At 43.0% G+C, this 12517-nt stretch overlaps 1 protein-coding gene across 1 annotated transcript in view; it reads left to right on the plus strand.

The window, feature by feature from the left end:
• MPZL1 (myelin protein zero like 1) overlaps positions 1-12517 on the plus strand; it is a gene marked incomplete at its 5' end in the record, with an annotated part of 40452 nt that overhangs the window by 14876 nt on the left and 13059 nt on the right. Inside the window, 3 exons of the mRNA XM_082304102.1 lie at positions 2170-2330; positions 5655-5868; positions 10548-10680. Of these exons, the coding sequence (XP_082160228.1) occupies positions 2170-2330; positions 5655-5868; positions 10548-10680 (508 nt within the window). The remainder of the gene's footprint in view (positions 1-2169; positions 2331-5654; positions 5869-10547; positions 10681-12517) is intronic.

Below are 12517 nucleotides of genomic sequence, written 5' to 3' on the forward strand. Positions count from 1 at the left end.
TGGCCAGGGTGTCTTCATCTCTTTCATTGTTTCACTGTTTCATTGACCGAACTACAGCTGCCAGAGCTTGCAGGCAGTCTGTATTGTAGGACCAGCTGCCGCTACCTGCTGTGTTTGTGGCCTTGGGCTGCAGCCAGTCAGCTGGAGTTGCCCAATAGACTTGGTAGTGTCGGGGCGAGAGAGGAAGATGGGAGGTGGCACAGCTCATGTGAGCTTTGTTTTCTTGGGGAACGAGGCTTAAAGTCGCGTATGAAAAAGATGGTTTCTAAAATTCTCTATGGACCATGGGCTTTGCTTAATTTTAACCCCAATAAAATAACCTGGTTTATGGCAAATCTGCACCTTAGGATGGTCATATCACTTGAAAGACGTTTGCTGTCTAACTTTTGAAGGCTGCTGAGCTGGTAGCTCTCACTGACTAAAAGCATAGACCCACTCCCAACAGGTCCATGTCTTTCTTGTGCTGGGGACCCCAGAGCTGGATGCAGCACTCCAGGTGGGGTCTCACCAGAGCAGAGTAGAGGGGCAGAATCACCTCCCTCACTGCTTCTGATGCAGCCCAGGATACGGTTGGCTTTCTGGGCAGCAAGCGCACATTGCTGGCTCCTGTCCAGCTTTTCATCCACCGGTACCCCCAGGTCCTTCTCTGCAAGGCTGCTCTCAATCCTTTCATCCCCCCATCCTATATTGATACTGGGGATTGCTCTGACCCAGGTACAGGACCCTGCACTTGGCCTTGTTGAACCTCATGAGGTTCACACGGGCCCACTTCTCGAGCTTGTCCAGGTCCCTCTGGATGGCATCCCGTCCCTCACACGTGTCAACCACACCACTCAGCTTGGTGTCACCTGCAAACTGGCTGAGGGTGCACTCGACCCCACTGTATATGTCATTGATGAACATATTAAACAGTACTGGTCCCAATACGGACCCCTGAGGGACACCACTTGTCACCAGTGTCCATCAGGACATTGAGCTGTTGACCACTACCCTCTGGATGCGACCATCCGACCAATTCCAAGAAGCAGGAAGGCTTGCTTTGCTCTTCTAATAAGGGAGAAAACCCCCTGAATTTAAGATAATGTAGCCCAGAAAAATAGAATCCTGTGATCAGAAGTAGACTACTAGTATCATCTGTATGCTGAAAACCATGGTTTAATAAAAATCAGAACTTACATTTGAGTTACCAGGGGCACATGTCACATGTGCATCCACCCACAGTGATTTTAAAGATTTTTGCTGTCACATGGACGTGACACAAACGCTGAAAGACATTCTTTTGTGATGTCACAAGACCATGCTTTGCTTCTTAACATAAACTTGAATGAATGTACAGATGTATCTTTGCTTAAAATCAGGATAGAAATAGTGTCTTTGCAGTTTAAAAGGTGCCAGATAAAGAATATGTTCAACAGTTTTTCCGAATCACGCTGAATTTCACTTACTCTGTAGGAAAACTACGAGTACAAGCACAATATTAACCTTGATTACTTTAAATTTGGGGGGTGGTTTTGATCTGCTTGCAATTTTGACCATGCATAAGCCTCATGGTAGAAAAAAATTAAACTACTGTCATGCTTCTGAACTATAGCTGAGTGATTATTTATGAGGTCTTGCACATGAAAACCTTGAAGCATGCCAGAGAGCAGAAGCAGATGGCGTAGCTGGGAGCTAGAGAGGTTTACTCCTCAGCTTTCTGGAGGTGAGCTTTTGTTCTACCTACAGCTGAGAAAAACTGGAGATGGGAAACAAGATGTGAGCCAGAGAGGAAACCAAGTAATAGCTGGGTCCAAGATGTTAGTTCCTCCGATGGGGCTTGTTTATTACAGTGTCTGCTGGCAGCTAGTAGGAAAGAGTCTTAAACTCATCCTTTGCACCATAGAATTGACTTCCACAAACTGTTGTAGAGGAAACATCTGTGGATGGAAAACATCCTGTAATGGATAATGCAAGGAAAGAGAAGTGAACTGGCCTGCTCTCTACTTGTTTGTATTGCAGGCATAATGCAATGTCTGTGTACACAGTTGGTGTAGGAGTTGTTGATGTCTCTTCTCTTTTCCCCTTACAGGCGATGTGATATGAACAGTTATCACTTCAACTTCCTGACTCTCAAAACAGCACTGATGCCGCTTGTTCTCCTTCTTTCTTGTCTTTACCTTTCCCATACAGTCAAAGTATCAGCAGTAGAGGTCAACACACCAGAGGAGATATTTGTGGAGAATGGGACAGACGCAAAGCTTCCATGCACGTTTACATCTGTGGAAGTGATCAGCAGCGCAGCATCTGTTTCTTGGAGCTTTCAACCAGAGGGAGCCGCAACTCGTATCTCAGTAAGGAACGGCTGTAAGGGAACAAACCTGGGAGGGGAGGCTGTGATAAGTGTGTAGAGGTCTTCTAGCTGGTTCTGAGGAGCAAGCAAATATGGATTGGAGCCTCCTTCCATGTGTCTTGTCTCCATCGCTGTGATTTTAGGGGAGCTTTTTTAGAGTTGTTTAAAAGTATTGCCATATGCTAGATCTCTGCAGAGACTGGAGTGTGCAGCAGCTGTAAAATATACTGGTACTTTGTTAGTCAGAGGAGAGGGGTGTTGGTGTGGTAGCAGTATGTATGAAGTAGATGAGCATTTCGGAATCTTCTCCTAAGTTCTGTATTCTCTTGCACTTGAAATAAGCTGCGGAGCTGTGCACTGAATGATAGCGGTCACAGAATTTGAATTACTGCTATTACAGTGTTGCATTGCGTGTTGTGCATGTTGCTTATTTTCTGCTTGTGTAATGTATAGCCTCTATTTGAAAGGGTTTAAAATAAGACCAGTCTTTCTGGTTTCAGAACAGAATTGAATTGCTCAAATCAGTAAGCAGTTACATCCTCATATTTTAGTTTTTTGACAAGTAAAAAAATAAGACTAGCAAGCAACTTAGGCTAATAATAATTGCCATCACTCATGTCCTGTATGTTGAGTCCAGGTGTGCTCAGGTCCTTTGGGTGTGAACCTTCAAGGAGTGGCTTTGGTAGGTTGTTAGCTGTCTGCTTCCTCTGTCGTGTAAGCTGTGCACATCTGAGTCTGAGCTCTTTGACACTTCTGCTTCCCTCTTATTCCTTGCCCTGAGTGAGAATTTAGAGGAAGCAGAACAAGGGACTCTGGGGCAACAGGGAAGAGGTGGAGACAGCAGGTTGCTCAGCCTGTTAGGGTTTGTCGTCTTCCCTCTGCTGCAGACATGGGATCATTTAAACTCCAGGACCCCTTCAATGCTCAAAACAGAGATAATCCAAAACAGTGTATGAGCATCTTGCTCAATATATAGAGCTCTGAAGAATCAGCTTCTGAACTCTCAGTGAGTAAATATTTAGTTTTCAAAAGGGAGATCTTCTCCTTGGGAAGCCAAAGCAGTAGCTGGGCGAAAGCTTAAGGAAGTAGGGCATATTTCCTGCCAGTGTTGAACAGGATGGGTGAAAAGAAGCCATCTGTTTGTATGCTTTCCGCTCCCCGTAGAAATATCCACCATGTATCCTGTTTTGCCCTTCCCTTTCTGCATCACTGTCCAAACCCCTTATTGTAGAAATACAACTTCAGGCCATAAAGCTTTTTTGGAAGTGAAGTCAATTTAGACATTCTACCTGGATGTAGTTATCAGCACAACTGAGAGAAAAGCAAATTATCTTTGAGCAGAAGTGACCCAGCATGATCTGATGTTAATTCCCTGTTCCTTTTGAGGGGCTGGGGGAGGTACAGAGGGAAGATTTTTTTATGAAACCAAATCATGTCAATTACATGGCTTGGTGGGCATTAATTTGAAAGATCAATCTCATGATCAGCTTATGTCTAAGTCCATGCTTCTCCTGAAAAGGGTGGTCCTGTGCCTCTTTAGAGTCAGCACTGGCAATCTTGTGGCCATGTGGTGAGGCTGACTTGACCAAAAGCTTCCCCTGCTTGTCCCCTTCCCCCTCCACATGCCCAGTTATAGAGAGACATCTCTGTGTGTGAATAAAACATCTGATGACAGCAGAGTTTCACAATTGGCTTAAACCAGTCTAAACGCATCAGCTTTAGGTTTCAAAAGAAGTCTTATGTTAAATCACTTCATCATAGGCATGGAGTGCCTTGAGTCACTTAGCTTGTGTTTCAGGACATATTTTACTTTGTGATTTCTCCTCCCCTAGGTGAGGACACCTAGAGAGAGCTGAGGAATATGCCTTTTGCCTTCTAGACTTCCAGTTGGATGACTCCCCCCGTGCACAGGGGTGTGGTAATGCAGTGCCTCTGTGCTAAAGGTTATAATCCAGCTGGAAATGCTGCAGACTGATGCAGATTTCCTCCAAAATGTTGACAGATGACTCTGTGCTAGCAGACTTCCTACCAGATGAGATAGTTTGTTGGATTTATGCTAGCCTGTAGACAACAAATAAGTGTCAGATTGACTGCAGCACAACAGATGGTCATGTGCATGTGCACCTGATCTGGATAAGATTTGTCCTGCCAAATGATCAGGCCTGATATTCAGAATGCGGATCTGAGAGAGAGGATGTTGGAATGGTAAGCCTCAGATCAAGGGTCGGAACAGGAAAAGAGATGGAAGATGACTTGAATGGAAAGAGGACTGGCTTGTAGCCAGCCTGTTCTGTGGCAGAGAGACTGCTTTGCAAAGAAGCCTGTAGGAAGAGGAAGCTGGAATATTGTCTTTAGATTTCTTTAACCATGCTCTGGAGACTGAACTGAAGAAAGTTCAGGTTGATTCTTGTTTGAGTTGAGTTTGTCTTGCTCTCTTTCAGAATGTGAAATTAAGAATGAATGTGCTCCTGCAAGACAGCCTTGATCCCTCTCTTAGGGTTATGGCCGGTGTTCAAACGTGCCATATGTTTGAAAGCAGTGTTGTCCTGTAGAAGTCTATGCACTTCTACTGCCGTAAATTCCAATTTTGGCCAGGTATAGTGAGAAAATATGTAGTTTCTCCTCAGACTGTACTAAACAGGTTCATTCTTAAAGGATTTTTGGTCACGTCTAGGGAATGCAGGGCCAATGTGCAACTTAGTCACCTAAAAACTGCGAAACAGTTACATTTAGTCACTGCGAAGGTTTCTGGAAAACAGCTAGGTACACTCTAAATTACTCATGGGATTTTTTGGGGGGTGGAGGGAAGGAGGGTGTTGCATGTTAATTTAGCTGTGCTGTAGTTGCAAGTAACACACAGCAAAACACGAGACAGGAAACTCGGTATCCTTTTCCTACTAGGATGCAGAAGGCTTCCTGTGCCTGAAAGACAGATGGCTGTGATCCAGAACTGGTCTATCCTTTAATTATTCCCAGACTACCAGCCTTCTTCTCTTTCCCCCACATCCTTGTTTGCGAAACCCCATGTCCCCAAAATCAGGAAAGAAACCCCAAACAATCCAATCGCAAAACAAAACAAAACCAACAGAAAACCAAAATTTGCAGTCTGTTGTGGTAGTATGATTGAGGTATAAGCCATAGCATGGTTATGTGATCAAGAGGCAACAAGCCAGACTAAAGTGCTGAGGCAGGAGAAAAAAAAAAAATCTAAAATATTAGCTGTGGATACAGTGGATTCTGGGAGAATGCTGTAATAGTGAGAGAAGCATGGTAGCTCTGTAATCTCTAATTGGATTGTCTTATATCCTCTTTTCCTTGACTACAGTTTTTCTATTACTTTAATGGAAAGCCATACCCTGGAAAGGACATACCATTTAAAGACAGGATCACTTGGGCTGGAGATCTTAACAAGAAAGATGCTTCTATCAGTATATCAAACATGCAGTTCCGGGACAACGGCACTTACATTTGCGATGTCAAGAACCCACCTGACATTGTTGTCAAACCAGGAGAAATACGAGTTAGAGTTGTGGAGAAAGGTATTCACCCTATATGATTTTTTTCTTCCCCCCCTTCTGTGTCTGTATTGCTTTTATTGGGGGTGGGGGAGTAGCCTGGAGGGAACAACTATCTTTCTAATTCTCTTCTTCCAGGTCCTAATGATAGAACTGATATTCTGTCAGCTGTTTAAAAAACTGAATGTCATACCTTTTTTCTCTGTACCCGCTAATTCCTATGCTTTTAACAAGTATTAGCAAAAGCTGGTGGAAGCCTGGATGAAAACCCATCTTCTCATTTCAAAGTCCTATGATTTTTTTTTTTTTCTGTATTATGCTACATCAAGGGTTAGGGTGACTTTTGAAATCTGGGGAGCAAGGAGCGAAAGTGACAAACTTCTTTTTGGAACCCATCCAGTATATATACTGGAAAACAAAACTGATAATCTGTCCTGAGCAGGAACTGACAAGAGAGTGAAATCCTACTGTCTTCCATGGGAAGGTGTTTGTGTTGGATGTGCATTCAGTCTCTTTTACTTGGATGTTCTTACAGTATCCGTGGTGACTCTTATAAACTGCAAGGGCTGGCTACTTGCAGTCATTTAAGGCTTCTGGTTAGCATTTGGTTAACAGTGATGACAGTTCAAGAGCACTTATATTCTGTATGTCAATTTGGCTCTTTATTTCCCTTGGCCATCCAAAACATTTGATTGGTCTAGCTAAGCTGGAGGTCAGCCAAAGTGTGACTGTTCCTACAATGAAATGGTTCTTACAGTGATCAGATTTCCCAATTTATATTTAATAAGGACAAGAATAAATGTTGAATTCATAAATGGCAGTGCTGATACAGCTATTCCATTAGATTTGAATATGTTAGGGAAGATGCCTATGTGTATGCTCTAATTAGAATGATACTGCTGCTGTAACAGGTGTGTACCCCTGCTCATGAGGTCATTCCATGTACTTGTGTAGGCAAGGTCTATATCTAACTCTTCTCTTCACAGAGCAGTTTGAGTTGGATGGGACCTCCAGAGGTCCCGCCATCACTTAGAACTTTCTGTTTCTTGGAAGTTTGAAGTCTATATAAAATAGGGTCAGTTTATTTTTTTACAATGTATTGATAGTCTCTATGAAGAAGCAGTAAAGCAACTGCTGGTTTGGCAAAGTCAGGCTGTCTTGGCAAAGCCTCTTCAGATTTTAACCCAGGTTAAGCAAATGAAGACTGACTTCAGTACACTAATTCAGCTGATATTTTTCAACAGACTTGCATGCTGGCTTCCCCATAGGTGGAGCATCTGGACAAGAGAATCTGTTTCTGAAGGGAACCCTATATTTGGCAATACTTCTCGTCATCAGAAAAATGCTGCAACAATTGACTTCAAATTCTTAGGAAGACCTTGAAAACAGGTTTTCAAGCTATAGCTGTAATGCTGTCTTGCATTCTGACTTTACCTGAAAGTACTGCTCTTGTAATAGGTTGTAACTCATCCTGAACTGAGCTGGAGAAACTTTTTCAGTTGAAATAAGTATATGTTGACTCTTGTGCATATTTTTTTTTTTTTACTATGTACACATTTAATTGTTCTGAAATGTATGTCTGGGTTGTAAACTGTTCAAAGCCACATACATACTTTACACATTTAAATGATCTCATAGATGCTTGGTTAGCCTTAGATTTTGGATTAAATGTTTAATAAGTTCCAGGTTAGCTTAGCTGTTTAAAATTGCCAAGCCAAGGTAACTCAGCTGATTTTCCCTGCAGTATCTACATAGTGTTTGCACAAGCAGCTCCATCAACTACATTGGAAGAATCCTACTGGCAGGGATGAGAAGCAAGACTGTTCTTTCACTAGTGCATCTGAATCTGGAAAGGACTGCTGTTCAAAGCCTAAATGACAGAAATTTGTAGGGAATTCCAAGTCCTTACGCTACGCTGCCCCTACTTGTAATAGGAAGCTACTTAACACAAGCTGTCTTGAACACAGTGTTATCTGGAGGTAGTCCATCTTTGATCTGAACTCTCATGGGGGATAAAATTAGAATTGCCATATGAAAATCTTTATACGTAGCAGCAACAGAAAACTTCAGTTTCCTGCCTGTTTCATAAAACTGATACTAATACACTTTCAGTGAAAACGGAAGTTGCTTTGAATTACAGTGATATTTAGTGAAAAGTGTTCTTTGAAAGGATGGATTTTTGGCTTGTGTTAAGCTATTAACTTAAATGTTAGCTTTCAGAGCTGGTGTTTGGTTATGTAGCTGGGACTGTCTGTTAGAATGAAGTCATTGGCTGCTCTGCAAGTACTTATGAGGAATTCATGTAACTGTGGAATGCTGAAAAACATAAGAAAAACATGGAGGGAGACATTCTTCAGCTGAACTATGTGGTCATAAAATTGTGTGAGCTTTTCTATAGTCTGTTGGACCATGTTCTGAGATGCAATAAAGCCAGACTCTAGTTTCACATGCAAACAGTTGCATTTTTTTATACGGTCTTAAAAACCCCTGTTAACAGAACATAACTACTGTCCTTTACTCAAATTCAACCAACCAAAAAACCCCACCTGCATCAAAGAAATGACAAAACTATCAAGTTTTTAATATCACTCTTTCAGCAGACACTCTGCACTATAGTTTCGGATTGTTGCTTACTTTCTTGCTCTGAAAAAGTATGTGTGTTTTTTTTCTTTGTGTACAAGGCAACGAGTGGTCTGCTAACAGAAATGCATGTCCGTTTTCGTGCTTTTGCAGACAGTTATTTCTGTGCTTGGAAAGGTGAAAAAGCACAGAAACTAGGGAACTCCTACTTCTTACATGCCTCAAAATAAATTTTTTTTACCTTTGCGTGGGGCTCAAACACAATCTCAAGTCTTATGTATCTGAAAAGTATTACCATTTGTAGGACTCTCTTCCTTACTCACAGGTGGATCTCTGGGCTGCTGAAAGGTTCTGGAAAGAAGGGATGTCTTCCTCTAAATTGTGGCACTCATGTCTTGATCTTTAATTTCTTACTAAGACTCTGAATTACCATGTTGTTATGAATTGGCATCTAACATTGGAGAGCTAGGAAAGCTGCTGATGTGATATTCGGCCAAATGATGGTATGATCAGTGAAACAGCTAGAGATCAGGTAGCCCTTCTCCTGAAAGTCACTGAACTCAAAATGAACAGTACTAAATGTAAGCCCTGTTTTCTTAGTATGATGCCCCTGCTTCAGGGTACTGTGTTGTGCTGCTCCCTTCTAGACAAGTATGTCAAAATGAGCTTGGTCTACAGACTGCAAACTTGCTGGGAATGCGTTGTATAAGCATGGCCTGTGGTCCTTGCTGGAGCGAGTGCAGCAAAGAGCGACTAAGATGATTATGGGACTGGACCACCTTTCATACCAGGAGAAGCTGAGGGAGCTGGGGTTGTCTAGCCTGCAAAAGAGAAGACAGACTCGGGAGAATCCTCTCACCAAGTATTTATGTATGTTGATAGGGTCTACAGAAGACTGAGCCAAGCTCTTCAGTGGTGCCTAGTGACAGGACAAGAGACAATGGGCGTAAATAGAAACACAGAAAATTCTGTCTGAACATAAGAAAACACATTTTGACTGTGGTTGAACACTGGAATAGGTTGCCCAAAGAGGTTATGGAGTCTCTCATCCTTGGAGATAGTCAAAACCAAACTGGACAAGGTATTGAGCAAACTGTGCTAGCTGACCCTGCTTGAGCAGGGGGGTTGGACTAGGGAATCTCAAGACGTCCTTTCCAACCTCAATGATTCTGTGATGATCAGATGCAGGTATCTGAGAAAGATTTTTCTATATAAGATGTTTTACCTGTTGGATCTTAGGCTGATTCACTTGTATTTGGTGCAAGTAACTAGTGTAGCATGGAGTCTGGTAAGAAACCCTTTGGTCTAAGACGTTCCTTGCATTAAACATGATGCGGGGCGAGGGGAGGGACTTCATTTGTTACTGGGAAAAGCTATTATGGTAGTCTGTCTATTCTTTATCTTGTGAGTCTTTTGTACTCATTCTCTGATTGGCTTTTATTTCTGGCTGCTCTTTCTTGGACTACCCTCCCGCAAAATTATATTGGGGAAAGCATGAGTAAAGCAATACTGTGTTCCTGTAAGCGGATTTCTAGTATCACACAATGATCCTGACTTAAGAAGGGAAAGAATGACTGTATAAAAATGTATACAGATGTATTTTGAGACACCAGAATCACGTATAAACACTCTTAAGAGTTACCATGGGTAGTAACTGGGCTGTCTGCTGCATGCTACCCAGAGAGCACCCAGTCTGCAGCTCTCTTGGTTGGTTAGCAGTGCGCTATGTTCATATCTGCTTTCAAGTGTGCCTGCCTTTTCCTGTTGACCTTGCTGGGAATTGCCAGATGAATGTAACTTTTTTTTGTCCCTTCAGATACAAAATGAGCCAAGCTTGTCGTCATTGTCACTTGTGTTCCCTGACATGTAAAAATTCTTGGTTCAGTATAAACTCTCTTCTGAAGGACGGTGACATTAAGACCACTCTTGGTGTGTGCTCTGTTCATACATTATTCTACTGGCTGCCAGCTATTACTACCACTTAGGCTGCATGTTATAATTCCTGGATACTACGTTAGTGCCTTCTGCTCTAAATGAATCCAAGGTCAAGAGCATTTGTGGTTTGCACGTCTGTTAATCAGGGAATGCAGAAGAGTTGAATGTTTTCTCCCTTCTCTCCCCAGACAGCCTGCCTGCGTTCCCCATTGCCATGGTGGCAGGGATAGTCATCGGTACGGTTACAGGTCTCTCACCGCTCATCTCAATTGTCGTGTGTCTTGTCATCAGAAAGAACAACTCTAAAAAACGATACTCTGGGTAAGAGATCTCCCTCCTCACCTGTGGATGATGTGAGGAACAGCAGCAGGATCAGAGGGAGGGCTTAGAGGGGGGTAGGAGTGGTTTCAGCCAAGTCTTGGCAACCATGGCTAGAGATAGGGTATGGTCATGTGGAACACTGGTCATCTGCCTATAATGATTATCTTTGTACTGTGCTTGAAAAGACCTACTGACCATGAGTTGCACCTGAAAAATCACTAAATGTTGGAGCTGATCCCCAGCCACAAGCATATATGCCCTAAGAACATTTAATCCAAGATCCCCTAGCTCTCGTCTGTTCCCCTTCCCTTCCCTCCAGCCCTGCTTCCCCCTACCAACCCCCAACCCCGAAAGGAAAAGTGCCACACATGCACTTTTAAGGAATTGCTCTGTGTTGCGATTAAAACTGGATTTTTCAGTTACCGGTGTCTGGCTCCTGAGCCTGGAGTATACTTGCCAAAACCCCATTCATCTCCACACTTCAGAGTAAGGAAGAAGTAGCCACTCTGCATCCATTCTCATTCACTGTCTGTTTTTTGTTAACTGTTACCATCCCTGCAAGGTTTTTGGTGTTAGGAGGATAACTCCAAAGTGAAGCACAGGTCTTTGAGCGGGCATACGAAAAAGCAACAAGAACTAACAAAGGCAGGCTTGAGTCCTGTGGTGATGGAGCTTGGTGCTGGTGGGGGAGGTGCTTCCTTTTCTCTCCTCTCTAATTAGCTGGTAATTTGCTTCTAAAAGAAAGAATGAAAATTATGTATGTAGTCTTAGAAACAAACCCCAAACTTATAACTTTCTTCTGTTCTTTACCCAACAAATATTCCTGCTTCCTGCAGGTTCTTTGGGTTGCCTGTGGGATAACAGAAAATAACTCCAAAAACAAACTTGTGGGGATTTCTAAATAAAACTTTGCCCTGTCCTTTTCCCAGTTGGAGAGCTTAGAGAAAGTGAGTTGACTATTGCCCAGTGGTAAGGCTAAATATAGCAAAGGTGGCTGTGTGTGCTCAAAATTGTGTGGAAAGCCTGGTTTTCCCTTTCTGCATGTGTCCTTCCCCCAAGAACTGAAAAGAAGCCTGCAGTGTCATGCACCAGCAGTGTGCGTGAGGTGGTCCGCTTGCCTTGCGTCCCAGTGACCTGCTCTCCAGTGTCTTCCTGCTGAAGGACACATGCTGGTGCTGAGCCTGGAGCAGTAGTTTATGCACTATAATTTCTTGTAGTAGATTTAACTAGTCTCTTGGGAAAGTAATCTCTGAAGTTTAAATACTGCTTTCATTGACCATGCCAGCTCTGCATGACATGTACAGAGAAACCAAGTGTGCTGTGACCCCCTCCAAACTTACGGACTGTCTTCTACATGATGCTAACCCAGTGTGTGGTGGTGGTGGTGAGATGCACTTACTCTTAGATAACCATTCTGCCTTGAACTGAGGTGGGCTGGGGCACTGCGCGGCATCTGGAACCCCTGCATGGCCACAGTTTCTGTTCATGCTCTGACTTTGGTGTGTTTTTTTTTTTTTCTTTTTTTTTTTTTCTTTCTGCCTTGGTGTGCTGGGATCGGATCCTGCTTACCTTCCTCTCCTTACAGAGATCCTGATATAGACGCCAGATTGGGAATGTAGCAGGGCTGGGTCTTCTCTTCCAGTCCCACTAGACACCATGGTAACTAATCAAGTTGGTGGTTGCTGTTAATACCTGTGTGTATGTGTACACATTTCCTCTTCCTTTGCTGACTAACCAGCTAGCTCTCTACTAACATAACTTCACTGTAATTTGTGCTGGAATCTGTTGGCAAAGGGATGATGCATTTCACTGGGTGCTTTGGGTTTCATTGTCTCAT

The sequence above is a fragment of the Platalea leucorodia genome, assembly GCF_965183815.1.
Source record: "Platalea leucorodia genome assembly, chromosome: 2".
Classification (NCBI taxonomy): Eukaryota; Metazoa; Chordata; class Aves; order Pelecaniformes; family Threskiornithidae; genus Platalea; species Platalea leucorodia.